Raw genomic sequence first — 17,197 nt, 5'->3', positions numbered from 1 at the left:
CACTTCCCCTTCACTTCCCATTCACGTCCCCTCCATTTCCCCTTCACTTCCCTCTATTTCCCCTTCGTTTCCCCTTTCTTTCCCCTTTGTTTCCCCTTATTGCCCCTTTACTTCCCCTTCACTTCCCCTCCGTTTCCCCTTCATTTCCCCTCCATTTCCCCTTCACTTCCCCTTCAGTTCCCCTTCACTTCCCCATTGTTTCCCCATTATTTCCCCTTTGTTTCCCCTTCACTTCTCCTCCATTTCCCCTTTGTTTCCCCTTCATTTCCCCTTCATTTCCCCTTCATTTCCCCTCCATTTCCCCTTCACTTACCCTTTGTTTCCCCTTTGTTTCCCCTTTGTTTCCCCTTCGTTTCCCCTTCATTGCCCCTTCACTTCCCCTTCACTTTCCCTTCAGTTCCCCTTCTCTTCCCCATTGTTTCCCCATTATTTCTCCTTCACTTCTACTTCACTTCCCCTTCACTTCCCCTCCATTTCCTTTTCGTTTCCCTTTCGTTTCCCCTTCATTTTCGCTTCATTTCCCCTTTACTTCCCCTTTACTTCCCCTTTGCTTCCCCTTTGCTTCCCCTTCATGTCCCCTCCATTTCCCCTTCGTTTCCCCTTCGTTTCCCCTCCATTTCCCCTTCAGTTCCCCTTTATTGCCCCTTTTGTTCCCCTTCACTTCCCCTCCGTTTCCCCTCTGTTTCCCCTCCGTTTCCTCTTCACGTCCCCTTCATTTCCCCACTTATTTCCCCTTTATTGCCCCTTTATTGCCCATTTATTTCCCCTTTACTTCCCCGTTGTTTCCCCTTCGTTTCCCCTTCGTTTCCCCTTCATTTCTCCTTCACTTCCCCTTCACTGCCCCTTCATTTCCCCTCTATTTCCCCTTCATTTCCCCTCCATTTCCCCTTCGTTTCCCCTTCATTTCCCCTTCATGTCCCCTTCATTTCCCCTCCATTTCCCCTTCGTTTCCCCTTCACTTCCCCTTCTTTTTACCTTCATTTCCCCTTCACTTCCCTTTCACTTCCCCATTATTTCCCCTTCACTTCCCCTCCGTTTCCCCTCCGTTTCCCCTTCGTTTCCCCTTTGTTTCCCTTCGTTTCCCCTCCATTTCCCCTTCATTTCCCCTTTAGTTCCCCTTCTATGGGTCCCAATGCGTCTCTATGGGTCCCAGTGTGTCCCACCGTGTCTCTATGGGTCCCAATGTGCCTCCATGGGTCCCAGTGGGTCCCAATGTGTCGCTATGGGTCCCAACCCGTCTCCATGGGTCCCAATGTGTCGCTATGGGTCCCAATGTGTCGCTATGGGTCCCAGTGGGTCCCAATGCATCTCTATGGGTCCTAATGTGCCTCCATGGGTCCCAATGGGTCCCAATGTGTCTCTATGGGTCCCAATGGGTCCCAATGTGTCTCTATGGGTCCCAATGGGTCCCAATGTGTCTCTATGGGTCCCAACGGGTCCCAATGCGTCTCTATGGGTCCCAACGTGTCTCTATGGGTCCCAATGGGTCCCAACGTGTCTCTATGGGTCCCAATGCATCTCTATGAGTCCCAAAGTGTCTCTATGGGTCCCAGTGGGTCCCAACGTGTCTCTATGGGTCCCAACGCATCTCTATGGGTCCCCATGTGTCTCTATGGGTCCCATTGGGTCCCAGTGTGTCTCCATGGGTCCCAATGCGTCTCTACGGTTCCTGACATGTCTCTATGGGTCCCAATGTGTCTCTATGGGTCCCATTGGGTCCCAATGCATCTCTATGGGTCCCAATGCATTTCTATGGGTCGTAATGCATCTCTATGGGTCCCAACGTGTCTCTATGGGTCCCAATGGGTCCCAATGTGTCTCCATGGGTCCCATTGGGTCCCAACGTGTCTCTATGGGTCCCAACGCATCTCGATGGGTCCCCATGTGTCTCTATGGGTCCCAATGGGTCCCAACGTGTCTCTATGGGTCCCAACGTGTCTCTATGGGTCCTAATGTGTCTCTGTGGGTCCCAATGCGTCTCTATGGGTCCCAATGTGTCTCTATGGGTCCCAATGTGTCTCTGTGGGTCCCAGTGTGTCCCAACGCGTCTCTATGGGTCCCAATGCATCTCTATGGGTCCCAACGTGTCTCTATGGGTCCCAGTGTGTCCCAACGCGTCTCTATGGATCCCAACGCGTCTCTATGGGTCCCAATGTGTCTCTATGGATCCCAGTGCGTCTCTATGGGTCCCAGTGGATCCCAATGTGTCTCTATGGGTCCCAACGTGTCTCTATGGGTCCTAATGCATCTCTATGGGCCCCAATGTGACTCTATGGGTCCCAACGCGTCTCTATGGGTCCCAACGCCTTTCTATGGGTCCCAATGGATCCCAATGCATCTCTATGGGTCCCAACGTGTCTCTATGGGTCCCAATGGATCCCAATGCATCTCTATGGGTCCCAACGTGTCTCTATGGGTCCCAATGGATCCCAATGTGTCTCTATGGATCCCAACGTGTCTCTATGGGTCCCATTGGGTTCCAATGCGTCTCTATGGGTCCCAGTGGGTCCCAACGTGTCTTTATGGGTCCCAACGTGTCTGTATGGGTCCCAATGCCTCTCTATGGGTCCCATTGGGTTCCAATGCGTCTCTATGGGTCCCAGTGGGTCCCAACGCGTCTCTATGGGTCCCAATGCCTCTCTATGGGTCCCAATGCGTCTCTATAGGTCCCAACGCCTCTCTATGGGTCCCATTGGGTTCCAATGCATCTCTATGGGTCCCAGTGGGTCCCAATGCGTCTCTATGGGTCCCAACATGTCTCTATGGGCCCCAATGCATCTCTATGGGTCCCAACGTGTCTCTATGGGTCCCAATGGATCCCAATGTGTCTCTATGGATCCCAATGCATCTCTATGGATCCCAACATGTCTCTATGGGCCCCAATGCATCTCTATGGGTCCCAACGCGTCTCTATGGGTCCCAATGGATCCCAATGTGTCTCTATGGATCCCAATGCATCTCTATGGATCCCAACATGTCTCTATGGGCCCCAATGCATCTCTATGGGTCCCAACGTGTCTCTATGGGTCCCAATGCGTCTCTATGGGTCCCAATGTGTCTCTATGGGTCCCAGTGGATCCCAATGTGTCTCTATGGGCCCCAATGTGTCTCTATGGCTCTCCAGGTGTCTCTATGGGTCCCAATGGGTCCCAATGTGTCTCTATGGGTCCCAATGCATCTCTATGGGTCCCAGTGGGTCCCAATGCATCTCTATGGGTCCCAACGGATCCCAATGTGTCTCTATGGGTCCCAATGTGTCTCTATGGGTCCCAATGCGTCTCTATGGGTCCCAACGCATCTCTATGGGTCCCATTGGGTTCCAATGCGTCTCTATGGGTCCCAGTGGGTCCCAATGCGTCTCTATGGGTCCCAATGCGTCTCTATGGGTCCCAGTGCATCTCTATGGATCCCAATGCATCTCTATGGATCCCAACGTGTCTCTATGGGTCCCAACGCCTCTCTATGGGTCCCAACGCCTCTCTATGGGTCCCATTGGGTCCCAATGTGTCTCTATGGGTCCCCATGTGTCTCTATGGGTCCCAGTGGGTCCCAATGCATCTCTATGGGTCCCAATGGGTCCCAACATGTCTCTATGGGTCCCAATGGGCCCCAATGTGTCTCTATGGGTCCCAATGGGTCCCAATGTGTCTCTATGGGTCCCAGAGGGTCCCAATGTGTCTTTATGGGTCCCATTGGGTCCCAATGTGTCTCTATGGGTTCCAATGGGTCCCAACGTGTCTCTATGGGTCCCAACGTGTCTCTATGGGTCCCAATGTGTCTCTATGGGTCCCATTGGGTTCCAATGTGTCTCTATGGGTCCCAATGCATCTCTATGGGTCCCAATGGGTCCCAACGTGTCTCTATGGGTCCCAATGGGTCCCACTGTGTCTCTATGGATCCCAACGCGTCTCTATGGGCCCCAATGTGTCTCTATGGGTCCCAGTGGGTCCCAATGCGTCTCTATGGGTCCCAATGCATCTCTATGTGTCCCAGTGGATCCCAGTGCATCTCTATGGGTCCCAACGTGTCTCTATGGGCCCCAACATGTCTCTATGGGTCCCAACGCATCTCTATGGGTCCCAACATGTCTCTATGGGTCCCAATGCATCGCTATGGGTCCCAATGCATTGCTATGGGTCCCAACATCTCTCTATGGATCCCAATGCATCGCTATGGGTCCCAATGCCTCTCTATGGGTCCCAACATGTCTCTATGGGTCCCAATGCGTCTCTATGGGTCCCAGTGCGTCTCTATGGGTCCCAACGTGTCTCTTTATGGTTGTTTTACGTGTGTGGGTCTGAATTCTGTCTCCTTTCCCCTTCTCCCGCAGGCCAGCTTTGTGGCTTCGGAGAACCGCACCGACATCGCTTTGGACGACCCCAATTTTTGGCAGAAGTGGGCTAAAAAAGCCGACCTGGACCTGGATCTGCTCAACAGCAAGGTGAGGGGATGGGGGGAGATGTGGGGCAGGGGGGGGCGATGTGGGGCAGGGGGGGGATGTGGGGCAGGGGGGGGATGTGGGGCGGGGGGCCGATGTGGGGCGGGGGGCTGAGGAGGTCGTGAAGGTGATAAGGAGGGTGATAAGGAGCTCATAAAGGTGGTAAGGAGGTCATGAAGCTGATAAGGAGCTGATAGAGGTGATAAGAATCAGATAGAGGGGATAAGGAGGTCGTGAAGGTGATAAGGAGGTCATAAAGGTGATAAGGAGGTCATGAAGGTGATAAGGAGCTCATGAAGGTGATAAGGAGGTCATGAAGGTGATAAGGAGCAGATAGAGGTGATAAGGAGGTCGTGAAGGTGATAAGGGGCTCATAAAGGTGATAAGGAGGTCATAAAGGTGATAAGGAGGTCATGAAGGTGATAAGGAGGTCATAAAGGTGATAAGGAGCTGATAAGGATGATAAGGAGGCCATAAAGTTGATAAGCAGGTCATCAAGGTGATAAGGAGGTCATAAGGATGATAAGGAGGCCATAAAGATGATAAGGAGGCCATGAAGATGATAAGGAGCTCATAAAGGTGATAAGGAGCTCATAAAGGTGATATGGAGCTGATAAGGATGATAAGGAGGCCATAAAGATGATAAGGAGCTCATAAAGATGATATGGAGCTGATAAGGATGATAAGGAGGTCGTGAAGGTGATAAGGAGCTCATAAAGATGATAAGGAGGTCATAAAGATGATAAGGAGCTGATAAGGATGATAAGGAGGTCATAAAGATGCTAAGGAGGTCATGAAGATGATAAGGAGGTCATGAAGGTGATAAGGAGCTCATGAAGGTGATAAGGAGCTCATAAAGATGATAAGAACGTCATAAAGATGATAAGGAGGTCATGAAGATGATAAGGAGGTCATGAAGATGCTAAGGAGCTCATAAAGGTGATATGGAGCTGATAAGGATGATAAGGAGGCCATAAAGGTGATAAGGAGCTCATAAAGGTGATATGGAGCTGATAAGGATGATAAGGAGGTCATAAGGATGATAAGGAGACCATAAAGATGATAAGCAGGCCATAAAGATGATAAGGAGGTCATGAAGATGATAAGGAGCTGATAAGGATGATAAGGAGGTCATAAAGATGCTAAGGAGGCCATGAAGATGATAAGGAGGCCATGAAGATGATAAGGAGCTCATAAAGGTGATAAGGAGCTCATAAAGGTGATATGGAGCTGATAAGGACGATAAGGAGGCCATAAAGTTGATAAGGAGGTCATAAAGGTGATAAGGAGGTTATAAGGATGATAAGGAGGTCATGAAGCTGATAAGGAGCTGATAGAGGTGATAAGAATCAGATGGAGGTGATAAGGAGCAGATAGAGGGGATAAGGAGGTCGTGAAGGTGATAAGGAGGTCATGAAGATGATAAGGAGGCCATGAAGGTGATAAGGAGGTTATGAAGCTGATAAGGAGCTGATAGAGGTGATAAGAATCAGATGGAGGTGATAAGGAGCAGATGGAGGTGATAAGAAGCAGATAGAGGGGATAAGGAGGTCGTGAAGGTGATAAGGAGGTCATGAAGGTGATAAGGAGTTCGTGAAGGTGATGAGGAGGTCATGAAGGTGATAAGGAGGTCATGAAGCTGATAAGAAGCTGATAGAGGTGATAAGGAGCAGATGGAGGTGATAAGGAGCAGATGGAGGTGATAAGAAGCAGATAGAGGGGATAAGGAGGTCGTGAAGGTGATAAGGAGCTCATAAAGATGATAAGGGTCTCATAAAGGTGATAAGGAGTTCCTGAAGGTGATAAGGAGCAGATAGAGGTGATAAGGAGGTCATAAAGGTGATAAGGAGGTCATAAAGGTGATAAGGAGGTCATGAAGGTGATAAGGAGATCATAAAGATGATAAGGGTCTCATAAAGGTGATAAGGAGGTCATGAAGGTGATAAGGAGGCCATAAAGATGATAAGCAGGTCCTAAAGATGATAAGGAGGCCATAAAGATGATAAGGAGGTCATAAAGATGATAAGGAGGCCATAAAGATGATAAGGAGCTCATAGATGTGATAAGGAGGCCATAAAGATGATAAGGAGCTCATAGATGTGATAAGGAGGCCATAAAGTTGATAAGAATGTCATAAAGATGATAAGGAGGCCATAAAGATGATAAGGAGGCCATAAAGATGATAAGGAGCTGATAGATGTGATAAGGAGGTCATAAAGATGATAAGGAGGCCATAAAGATGATAAGGAGCTCATAGATGTGATAAGGAGGCCATAAAGGTGATAAGGAGCTCATAAAGGTGATAAGGAGCTCATAAAGGTGATAAGGAGGTCATGAAGGTGATATGGAGCTGATAAGGATGATAAGGAGCTCATAAAGATGATAAGGAGGCCATGAAGATGATAAGGAGCTCATAGATGTGATAAGGAGCTGATAAGGATGATAAGGAGGTCATAAAGATGATAAGGAGCTCATAGATGTGATAAGGAGGTCATAAAGGTGATAAGGAGGCCATAAAGATGATAAGGAGGCCATAAAGATGATAAGGAGGCCATGAAGATGATAAGGAGCTCATAGATGTGATAAGGAGGCCATAAAGATGATAAGGAGCTCATAAAGGTGGTAAGGAGGCCATAAAGTTGATAAGGAGGCCATGAAGATGATAAGGAGATCATGAAGGTGATAAGGAGGTCATGAAGATGATAAGGAGCTCATAGATGTGATAAGGAGGCCATAAAGATGATAAGGAGGCCATAAAGATGATAAGGAGCTCATAAAGGTGATATGGAGCTGATAAGGATGATAAGGAGGCCATAAAGTTGATAAGGAGGTCGTGAAGGTGATAAGGAGGCCATAAAGATGATAAGGAGCTCATAGATGTGATAAGGAGGCCATAAAGATGATAAGGAGCTCATAGATGTGATAAGGAGGTCATAAAGATGATAAGGAGGCCATAAAGATGATAAGGAGGTCATAGATGTGATAAGGAGGCCATGAAGATGATAAGGAGGCCATGAAGATGATAAGCAGGTCATCAAGGTGATAAGGAGGCCATAAAGATGATAAGGAGCTCATAGATGTGATAAGGAGGCCATAAAGATGATAAGGAGGCCATAAAGATGATAAGGAGCTCATAGATGTGATAAGGAGGCCATAAAGTTGATAAGGAGGCCATAAAGATGATAAGGAGGCCATAAAGATGACAAGGAGCTCATAGATGTGATAAGGAGGCCATAAAGTTGATAAGGAGGCCATAAAGATGATAAGGAGGCCATAAAGATGACAAGGAGCTCATAGATGTGATAAGGAGGCCATAAAGGTGATAAGGAGCTCATAGATGTGATAAGGAGGTCATAAAGATGATAAGGAGGCCATAAAGTTGATAAGGAGGCCATAAAGATGATAAGGACCACCTGGAGATGCTGAGGAGCCCCCAGCGGTACCCAAGATCTCCTCCAGCTTCCATACCTCCCCACGTTGCCTCTCCTGCCCCCCAACCTCCCCCCTGTTACAGAACAACCTGGTGATCGACACGCCGCGCGTCCGCAAGCAAACCAGGCACTTCAGCACCTTGAGAGACGACGACCTGGTGGAGTTTTCTGACCTGGAAAGCGAGGATGAGGAGAAACCCAGAGCCAGGAGGCACGAGAGGCAGCAGCAGCAGCAGCAGCAGCAGCAGCAGCAGCCCCACGTCCTGCATCCCTATGGGCGCACCGACTGCTTCAGGGTGGAGAAGCATCTGCTGGTCTATGGGTGAGGATGGAAGGGGGGGGATTTTGGGGGGGGAAGGGGGGAATGAAGGGGTTAGGAGGGGATTTTGGGGTGGGAAAGGGGGGGGTGAAGGAGTTGAGGGGGGATTTTGGGGGGGAAAGTCAATTTTGAGCCATTTTGGTGCCAACCATGAGCAAATTTTGGGTAGAAATGCCATTTTCATGCCAACCATGAGCAAATTTGGGGTAGAAAGGCCATTTTGGTGCCAACCATGACCAAACTTTGGGTAGAAAAAGCCATTTTGAGCCATTTTGGAGCCAACCATGAGGAAATTTGGGGTAGAAGGGCCATTTTGTTGCCAATGTTGAGCAAATTTTGGGTAGAAGAAGCCATTTTGAGCCATTTTGGAGCCAACCATGAGCAAATTTGGGGTAGAAAAAGCCATTTTGAGCCATTTTCATGCCAACCATGATCAAATTTTGGGTCAAAGAAGCCATTTTGAGCCATTTTGGTGCCAATCTTGAGCAAATTTTGGATAGAAATGTTATTTTGGAGCCAACCATGAGCAAATTTTGGGTAGAAGAAGCCATTTTGAGCCATTTTGGAGCCAACCATGAGCAAATTTGGGGTAGAAATGCCATTTTGGTGTTGATCATGAGCAAATTTGGGGTAGAAAGGCCATTTTGGTGCCAACCATGAGCAAATTTGGGGTAGAAGAAGCCATTTTGATCCATTTTGGAGCCAACCATGAGCAAATTTGGGGTAGAAAAAGCCATTTTGAGCCATTTTGGTTCCAATCTTGAGCAAATTTGGGGTAGAAGAAGCCATTTTGAGCCATTTTGGTGCCAACCATGAGCAAATTTGGGGTAGAAGAAGCCATTTTGAGCCATTTTGATGCCATCCATGATCAAACTTTCGGTAGAAGAAGCCATTTTGAGCCACTTTGCTGCCAACCATCATCAAATTTTGGGTAGAAGAAGCCATTTTGAGCCACTTTGCTGCCAACCATGAGCAAATTTGGGGTAGAATGGCCATTTTGGTGCCAATCTTGAGCAAATTTTGGGTAGAAAAAGCCATTTTGGGCCATTTTGGAGCCAATCTTGAGCAAATTTGGGGGTAGAAAGGCCATTTTGTTGCCAATCTTGAGCAAATTTGGGGTAGAAGAAGCCATTTTGAGCCATTTTGGTGCCAACCATGAGCAAATTTTGGGTCAAAGAAGCCATTTTGAGCCATTTTGGAGCCAACCATGAGCAAATTTGGGGTAGAAAGGTCATTTTGGTGCCAACCATGAGCAAATTTTGGGTAGAAGAAGCCATTTTGAGCCATTTTGGTGTTGATCTTGAGCAAATTTGGGGTAGAAAAAGCCATTTTGAGCCATTTTGGAGCCAACCATGAGCAAATTTGGGGTAGAAAAGCCATTTTGAGCCATTTTGGTTCCAATCATGAGCAAATTTGGGGTAGAAAGGTCATTTTGGTGCCAACCATGAGCAAATTTTGGGTAGAAAGGCCATTTTGGTGCCAGCCATGATCAAATTTTGGGTCAAAGAAGCCATTTTGAGCCACTTTGCTTCCAACCATGAGCAAATTTGGGGTAGAAAGGCCATTTTGGTGTTGATCATGAGCAAATTTGGGTAGAAAGGCCATTTTGGTGCCAACCATGAGCAAATTTTGGGGTAGAAAGGCCATTTTCATGCCAACCAGGAGCAAATTTGGGTCAAAGAAGCCATTTTGAGCCATTTTGATGCCAACCATGAGCAAATTTTGGGTAGAAAGGCCATTTTGTTTCCAATCTTGAGCAAATTTGGGTAGAAGAAGCCATTTTGAGCCATTTTGGTGCCAACCATGAGCAAATTTGGGTCAAAGAAGCCATTTTGAGCCACTTTGCTGCCAACCATGAGCAAATTTGGGGTAGAAGAAGCCATTTTGAGGCCAACCATGAGCAAATTTGGGGTAGAAAGGCCATTTTGTTGCCATCCATGACCAAACTTTGGGTAGAAGAAGCCATTTTGAGCCATTTTGGTGCCAACCATGAGCAAATTTGGGGTAGAAGAAGCCATTTTGGGCCATTTTGGTGCCAACCATGATCAAATTTTGGGTCAAAGAAGCCATTTTGAGCCCCTTTCCTTCCAACCCCGCTCCAATCTGGATCGCCATCCAATTTTGGGGTCCCCCCGTTTCCACCCCAATAATCCCCAATTTTGGTTCCAACCATGAGCAAATTTGGGGTAGAAAGGCCATTTTGGTGCCAATCTTGAGCAAATTTTGGGTAGAAAAAGCCATTTTGAGCCATTTTCATGCCAACCATGATCAAATTTGGGGGTAGAAAGGCCATTTTGGTTCCAACCATGAGCAAATTTGGGGGTAGAAAGGCCATTTTGCAGCCAACCATGAGCAAATTTGGGGTAGAAGAAGCCATTTTGAGCCATTTTGGTGCCAACCATGATCAAATTTTGGGTCAAAGAAGCCATTTTGATCCACTTTGCTGCCAACCATGAGCAAATTTGGGGTAGAAGAAGCCATTTTGAGCCATTTTGGTGCCAACCATGAACAAATTTGGGGTAGAAAGGCCATTTTGGAGCCAACCATGAGCAAATTTGGGGTAGAAAAAGCCATTTTGATCCATTTTGATGCCAACCATGAGCAAATTTGGGGTAGAAAGGCCATTTTGGAGCCAACCATGATTAGATTTTGGGTCAAAGAAGCCATTTTGAGCCATTTTGGTGCCAACCATGGGCAAATTTAGGGTAGAGGAAGCCATTTTGAGCCATTTTGATGCCAACCATGAGCAAAGTTGGGGTAGAAAGGCCATTTTGTTGCCAATCTTGAGCAAATTTTGGGTCAAAGAAGCCATTTTGAGCCCCTTTCCTTCCAACCCTGCTCCAATCTGGATCGCCATCCAATTTTGGGGTCCCCCCTGTTCCCACCCCAATAATCCCCCATTTTGCTTCCAACCATGAGCAAATTTGGGGTAGAAAGGCCATTTTGGTGCCAATCTTGAGCAAATTTGGGTAGAAGAAGCCATTTTGAGCCATTTTCATGCCAACCATGATCAAATTTTGGGTAGAAGAAGCCATTTTGAGCCATTTTGGAGCCAACCATGAGCAAATTTGGGGTAGAAAGGTCATTTTGGTGCCATCCATGACCAAACTTTGGGTAGAAGAAGCCATTTTGAGCCATTTTGATGCCAACCATGAGCAAATTTTGGGTCAAAGAAGCCATTTTGAGCCACTTTGCTGCCAACCATGAGCAAATTTGGGGTAGAAGAAGCCATTTTGAGCCATTTTTGTGCCAACCATGAGCAAATTTGGGGTTGAAAGGCCATTTTGGAGCCAACCATGACCAAACTTTGGGTAGAAAAAGCCATTTTGAGCCATTTTGGTGCCAACCATCATCAAATTTTGGGTAGAAAGGCCATTTTGGAGCCAATCTTGAGCAAATTTGGGGTCGAAAGACCATTTTGGTGCCATCCATGACCAAACTTTGGGTAGAAGAAGCCATTTTGAGCCATTTTGGAGCCAACCATGATCAAATTTGGGGTAGAAATGCCATTTTGGAGCCAACCATGAGCAAATTTGGGGTAGAAGAAGCCATTTTGAGCCATTTTGATGCCAACCATGATCAAATTTTGGGTCAAAGAAGCCATTTTGAGCCATTTTGGTGCCAACCATGATCAAATTTTGGGTCAAAGAAGCCATTTTGAGCCACTTTGCTGCCAACCATGAGCAAATTTGGGGGTAGAAAGGCCATTTTGGTGGCAATGTTGAGCAAATTTTGGGTAGAAGAAGCCATTTTGAGCCATTTTGGTGCCAACCATGATCAAATTTTGGGTAGAAGAAGCCATTTTGAGCCATTTTGGTGCCAACCATGAGCAAATTTTGGGTCAAAGAAGCCATTTTGAGCCATTTTGATGCCAACCATGAGCAAATTTGGGGTAGAAGAAGCCATTTTGAGGCCAACCATGAGCAAATTTGGGGTAGAAAGGCCATTTTGGTGCCATCCATGACCAAACTTTGGGTAGAAAAAGCCATTTTGAGCCATTTTGGTGCCAACCATGAGCAAATTTGGGGTAGAAAGGCCATTTTGTTGCCAACCAGGAGCAAATTTTGGGTAGAAGAAGCCATTTTGAGCCATTTTGGAGCCAACCATGAGCAAATTTTGGGTAGAAAGAAGCCATTTTGAGCCATTTTGGTGCCAACCATGAGCAAATTTTGGGTCAAAGAAGCCATTTTGAGCCACTTTGCTGCCAACCATGAGCAAATTTGGGGTAGAAAAAGCCATTTTGATCCATTTTGGAGCCAACCATGAGCAAACTTTGGGTAGAAAGTCCATTTTGGTGCCAACCATGAGCAAATTTGGGTAGAAAAAGCCATTTTGAGCCATTTTGGTTCCAATCTTGAGCAAATTTGGGGTAGAAGAAGCCATTTTGAGCCATTTTGGTGCCAACCATGAGCAAATTTTGGGTAGAAGAAGCCATTTTGAGCCACTTTGCTGCCAACCATGAGCAAATTTTGGGTAGAAAAAGCCATTTTGAGCCATTTTGGTGTTGATCATGAGCAAATTTTGGGTAGAATGGCCATTTTGGTGCCATTTTGGTTCCAATCATGAGCAAATTTGGGGTAGAAAGGCCATTTTGTTGCCAACCAGGAGCAAATTTTGGGTAGAAGAAGCCATTTTGAGCCACTTTGGTGGCAACCATGAGCAAATTTGGGGTAGAAAGGCCTTTTTGGTTCCAACCATGATCAAGTTTTGGGTAGAAAGGCCATTTTGGTGCCATCCATGACCAAACTTTGGGTAGAAAAAGCCATTTTGAGCCATTTTGCTGCCAACCATGATCAAATTTTGGGTCAAAGAAGCCATTTTGAGCCCCTTTCCTTCCAACCCTGCTCCAATCTTTAACGCCATCCAATTTTGGGGTCCCCCCGTTCCCACCCCAATAATCCCCCCCTTCTTTTCCCCCCACCCAACAGCTGGGGTCGATGGAAGGAAATCCTGTCCCACGGCCGTTTCAAACGCCGCCTCTCGGAACGCGACGTGGAAACCATCTGCCGCGCCATCTTGATTTACTGCCTCCTCCACTACCGGGGCGACGAAAGCATCAAGGCCTTCATTTGGGATCTCATCAGCCCTAACGAGAACGGCAAGGCCAAGGAGCTCCAAAACCATTCGGGTGAGGTTATGGGATGCCAAGCAGATTTGGGACCCCCACCCCTTATTTAGGGGGTCCCCGGTTGACCTCTTGCCTTCCCTTCCAGGCCTCTCCATCCCGGTCCCTCGAGGTCGTAAAGGGAAGAAGATGAAATCCCACAATGCTTTGGATGTCCATAAAGCCGAATGGATCCGGAAGTTCAACCCCGACGCCTTGTTCCAGGACGAGAGCTACAAGAAGCACCTCAAGCATCAGTGCAACAAGTGCGCATGGGGCGGCCCTAAAGCCTTTCCCCCCCCTAAAAATCCCATTTCCCACCCCAAAATCCCATTTCCCCCCCCAAAATCCCATTTCCCACCCCAAAATCCCATTTCCCCTTGAGATCCCATTATTTGTTGGGTTTTGTCTTTGGGATCCCATTATTTGTTGGGTTTTCTCCTTGGGATCCCATTATCTGTAGGGTTTTCTCCTTGGGATCCCATTTCCCCCCTCCAAAATCCCATTTCCCACCCCTAAAAATCCCATTTCCCACCCCAAAATCCCATTTCCCCCCCCAAAATCCCATTTCCCACCCCAAAATCCCATTTCCCCCCCCTAAAAATCCCATTTCCCCTTGGGATCCCATTATTTGTTGGGTTTTGTCTTTGGGATCCCATTATCTGTAGGGTTTCTCCTTGGGATCCCATTTCCCCCCCAAAATCCCATTTCCCGCCCCCAAAATCCCATTACTTCCCCCCAAAATCCCATTACTTCCCCCCAAAATCCCATTACTTCCCCCCAAAATCCCATTTCCCATTGGGATCCCATTATATGTTGGGTTTTCGCCTTGGGATCCCATTATTTGTCGGGTTTTGTCTTTGGGATCCCCTTCATTCTTGGCTTTTCTCCTTGGGATCCCATTATCTGTAGGGTTTTCTCCTTGGGATCCCATTATTTGTTGGGTTTTCGCCTTGGGATCCCATTATCTGTAGGGTTTTGTCTTTGGGATCCCATTATTTGTTGGGTTATCTCTTTGGGATCCCATTATCTGTAGGGTTTTCCTATTGGGATCCCATTATCTGTAGGGTTTTCTCCTTGGGATCCCATTATTTGTTGGGTTTTCTCTTTGGGATCCCATTATTTGTTGGGTTTTCGTCTTGGGATCCCATTATTTGTTGGGTTTTGTCTTTGGGATCCCATTATCTGTAGGGTTTTCTCCTTGGGATCCCATTATTTGTAGGGTTTTCCTATTGGGATCCCATTATCTGTAGGGTTTTCTCCTTGGGATCCCATTATTTGTTGGGTTTTGTCTTTGGGATCCCATTATTTGTTGGGTTTTCTCCTTGGGATCCCATTATCTGTAGGGTTTTGTCTTTGGGATCCCATTATCTGTAGGGTTTTCCTATTGGGATCCCATTATTTGTTGGGTTTTGTCTTTGGGATCCCCTTCATTCTTGGGTTTTCTCCTTGGGATCCCATTATCTGTAGGGTTTTCCCTTTAGGATCCCATTATCTGTAGGGTTTTCCTATTGGGATCCCATTATTTGTTGGGTTTTCTCCTTGGGATCCCATTATCTGTAGGGTTTTCCCTTTAGGATCCCATTATCTGTAGGGTTTCCGTGTAGGATCCCATTATCTGTAGGGTTTTCCCTTTAGGATCCCATTATCTGTAGGGTTTCCCTTTAGGATCCCATTATCTGTAGGTTTTCCCTTTAGGATCCCATTATCTGTAGGGTTTTCCCTTTAGGATCCCATTATCTGTAGGGTTTCCCTTTAGGATCCCATTATCTGTAGGGTTTTCCCTTTAGGATCCCATGATCTGTAGGGTTTTCCCTTTAGGATCCCATTATCTGTAGGGTTTTCCCTTTAGGATCCCATTATCTGTAGGGTTTTCCCTTTAGGATCCCATTATCTGTAGGGTTTCCCCTTTAGGATCCCATTATCTGTAGGGTTTCCCTTTAGGATCCCATTATCTGTAGGGTTTTCCTATTGGGATCCCATTATTTGTAGGGTTTTCCCTTTAGGATCCCATTATCTGTAGGGTTTTCCCTTTAGGATCCCATTATCTGTAGGGTTTTCCTATTGGGATCCCATTATCTGTAGGGTTTTCCTATTGGGATCCCATTATCTGTAGGGTTTTCCCTTTAGGATCCCATTATCTGTTGGGTTTCCCTTTAGGATCCCATTATCTGTAGGGTTTTCCCTTTAGGATCCCATTATCTGTAGGGTTTTCCCTTTAGGATCCCATTATCTGTAGGGTTTTCCCTTTAGGATCCCATAATCTTTAGGTTTTCCCTTTAGGATCCCATTATCTGTAGGGTTTTCCTATTGGGATCCCATTATCTGTAGGGTTTTTCCTATTAGGATCCCATTATCTGTAGGGTTTTCCCTTTAGGATCCCATAATCTGTAGGGTTTTCCCTTTAGGATCCCATTATCTGTAGGGTTTTCCCTTTAGGATCCCATTATCTGTAGGGTTTTCCCTTTAGGATCCCATTATCTGTAGGGTTTCCCTTTAGGATCCCATAATCTTTAGGTTTTCCCTTTAGGATCCCATTATCTGTAGGGTTTTCCCTTTAGGATCCCATTATCTGTAGGGTTTCCCCTTTAGGATCCCATAATCTTTAGGGTCCCCCTTTAGGATCCCATAATCTTTAGGGTTTCCTTCTTTAGGATCCCATAATCTTTAGGGTTTCCCCCTTTAGGATCCCATAATCTTTAGGGTCCCCTTTAGGATCCCATAATCTTTAGGGTCCCCCTTTAGGATCCCATAACCTTTAGGGTCCCCCTTTAGGATCCCATTTCCCCCCTTTCCTGCCCCCCATTTCCCCCCCCAAAATCCCATTTCCCTTTAGGATCCCATAATCTGTAGGGTTTCCCCCTTTAGGATCCCATAACCTTTAGGGTCCCCTTTAGGATCCCATAATCTTTAGGGTCCCCCTTTAGGATCCCATAATCTTTAGGGTTTTCCCTTTAGGATCCCATAATCCTTAGGGTTTCCCCCTTTAGGATCCCATTATCTTTAGGGTTTCCCTTTAGGATCCCATAACCTTTAGGGTCCACCTTTAGGATCCCATTATCTGTAGGGTTTCCCCCTTTAGGATCCCATTTCCCCCCTTTCCTGCCCCCCATTTCCCCCCCCCAAAATCCCATTTCCCTTTAGGATCCCATAATCTTTACGGTCCCCTTTAGGATCCCATAAACTTTAGGGTCCCCTTTAGGATCCCATAATCTTTAGGGTCCCCCTTTAGGATCCCATAATCTTTAGGTTCCCCCTTTAGGATCCCATTATCTGTAGGGTTTTCCCTTTAGGATCCCATAATCCTTAGGGTCCCCCTTTAGGATCCCACAATCTTTAGGGTCCCCTTTAGGATCCCATAATCTTTAGGGTCCCCTTTAGGATAACATTATCTTTAGGGTCCCCTTTAGGATCCCATAATCTTTAGGGTTTCCCCCTTTAGGATCCCATTATCTTTAGGGTTTCCCTTTAGGATCCCACAATCTATAGGGTTTCCCCCTTTAGGATCCCATAACCATTAGGATCCCCCTTTAGGATCCCATAATCTTTAGGGTCCCCCTTTAGGATCCCATAATCTTTAGGGTTTCCCCCTTTAGGATCCCATTTCCCTCCCTTTCCTGCCCCCCATTTCCCCCCCCAAAATCCCATTTCCCCTTTAGGATCCCATAATCTTTAGGGTCCCCCTTTAGGATCCCACAATCTTTAGGGTTTCCCCCTTTAGGATCCCATAATCTTTAGGGTCCCCCTTTAGGATCCCATTCCCCCCCTCCCCTCTCCCCCTTTTCCCCCCCCCAAATCCCATTTCCCTTTAGGATCCCATAATCTTTAGGGTCCCCCTTTAGGATCCCATAATCCTTAGGGTTTCCCCCTTTAGGATCCCATTATCTTTAGGGTCCCCTTTAGGA

At 46.8% G+C, this 17,197-nt stretch overlaps 2 protein-coding genes and 1 long non-coding RNA gene across 11 annotated transcripts in view; 2 read left to right on the top strand and 1 right to left on the bottom strand.

Moving 5' to 3' along the window:
- Positions 1 to 17,197, top strand: part of LOC125687497 (chromodomain-helicase-DNA-binding protein 8-like) — a gene marked incomplete at its 3' end in the record, with an annotated part of 105,163 nt that overhangs the window by 65,316 nt on the left and 22,650 nt on the right. Inside the window, 4 exon segments of the mRNA XM_048932668.1 lie at positions 4,331 to 4,441; positions 7,953 to 8,191; positions 13,117 to 13,316; positions 13,402 to 13,558. Coding sequence (XP_048788625.1) covers positions 4,331 to 4,441; positions 7,953 to 8,191; positions 13,117 to 13,316; positions 13,402 to 13,558 — 707 coding nt within the window.
- Positions 4,724 to 7,054, top strand: LOC125687491 (uncharacterized). 4 transcript variants are annotated; one of them, XR_007374112.1, is made up of 9 exons: positions 4,724 to 4,877; positions 5,038 to 5,128; positions 5,169 to 5,257; positions 5,378 to 5,468; positions 5,709 to 5,777; positions 5,978 to 6,017; positions 6,278 to 6,317; positions 6,518 to 6,717; positions 6,958 to 7,051. It is a non-coding gene; the product is annotated as an uncharacterized LOC125687491 (long non-coding RNA). The 4 variants fall into 4 exon arrangements; XR_007374114.1 differs by lacking the exon at positions 6,518 to 6,717 and having other exon boundaries at positions 6,278 to 6,308; positions 6,889 to 7,054; XR_007374111.1 differs by lacking the exons at positions 5,978 to 6,017; positions 6,278 to 6,317; positions 6,518 to 6,717 and adding an exon at positions 6,718 to 6,768 and having other exon boundaries at positions 5,709 to 5,797; positions 6,929 to 7,054.
- On the bottom strand, positions 8,369 to 13,020 carry LOC125687487 (uncharacterized). Of its 6 annotated transcripts, none has more exons than XM_048932661.1 (4): positions 12,346 to 13,020; positions 11,339 to 11,576; positions 11,102 to 11,142; positions 8,369 to 9,487 (listed from the first exon to the last, which is right to left on the bottom strand). In XM_048932661.1, the coding sequence occupies exons 2-4, from the start codon at positions 11,511 to 11,513 to the stop codon at positions 8,369 to 8,371; spliced, it is 1,335 nt and encodes a 444-aa protein (XP_048788618.1). In that variant the 5' UTR covers positions 11,514 to 11,576; positions 12,346 to 13,020. The 6 variants fall into 6 exon arrangements, with proteins under 6 accessions (XP_048788618.1, XP_048788619.1, XP_048788615.1 ...); XM_048932662.1 differs by lacking the exon at positions 11,102 to 11,142 and adding an exon at positions 10,359 to 10,399; XM_048932658.1 differs by having other exon boundaries at positions 11,339 to 11,403; positions 12,359 to 13,016.

Source organism: Lagopus muta (assembly GCF_023343835.1).
Source record: "Lagopus muta isolate bLagMut1 chromosome 35 unlocalized genomic scaffold, bLagMut1 primary SUPER_35_unloc_1, whole genome shotgun sequence".
NCBI lineage: Eukaryota > Metazoa > Chordata > Aves > Galliformes > Phasianidae > Lagopus > Lagopus muta.
The sequence above is the reverse complement of the archived record's forward strand: the minus strand, read 5'-3'. Positions and strand labels throughout refer to the sequence as shown.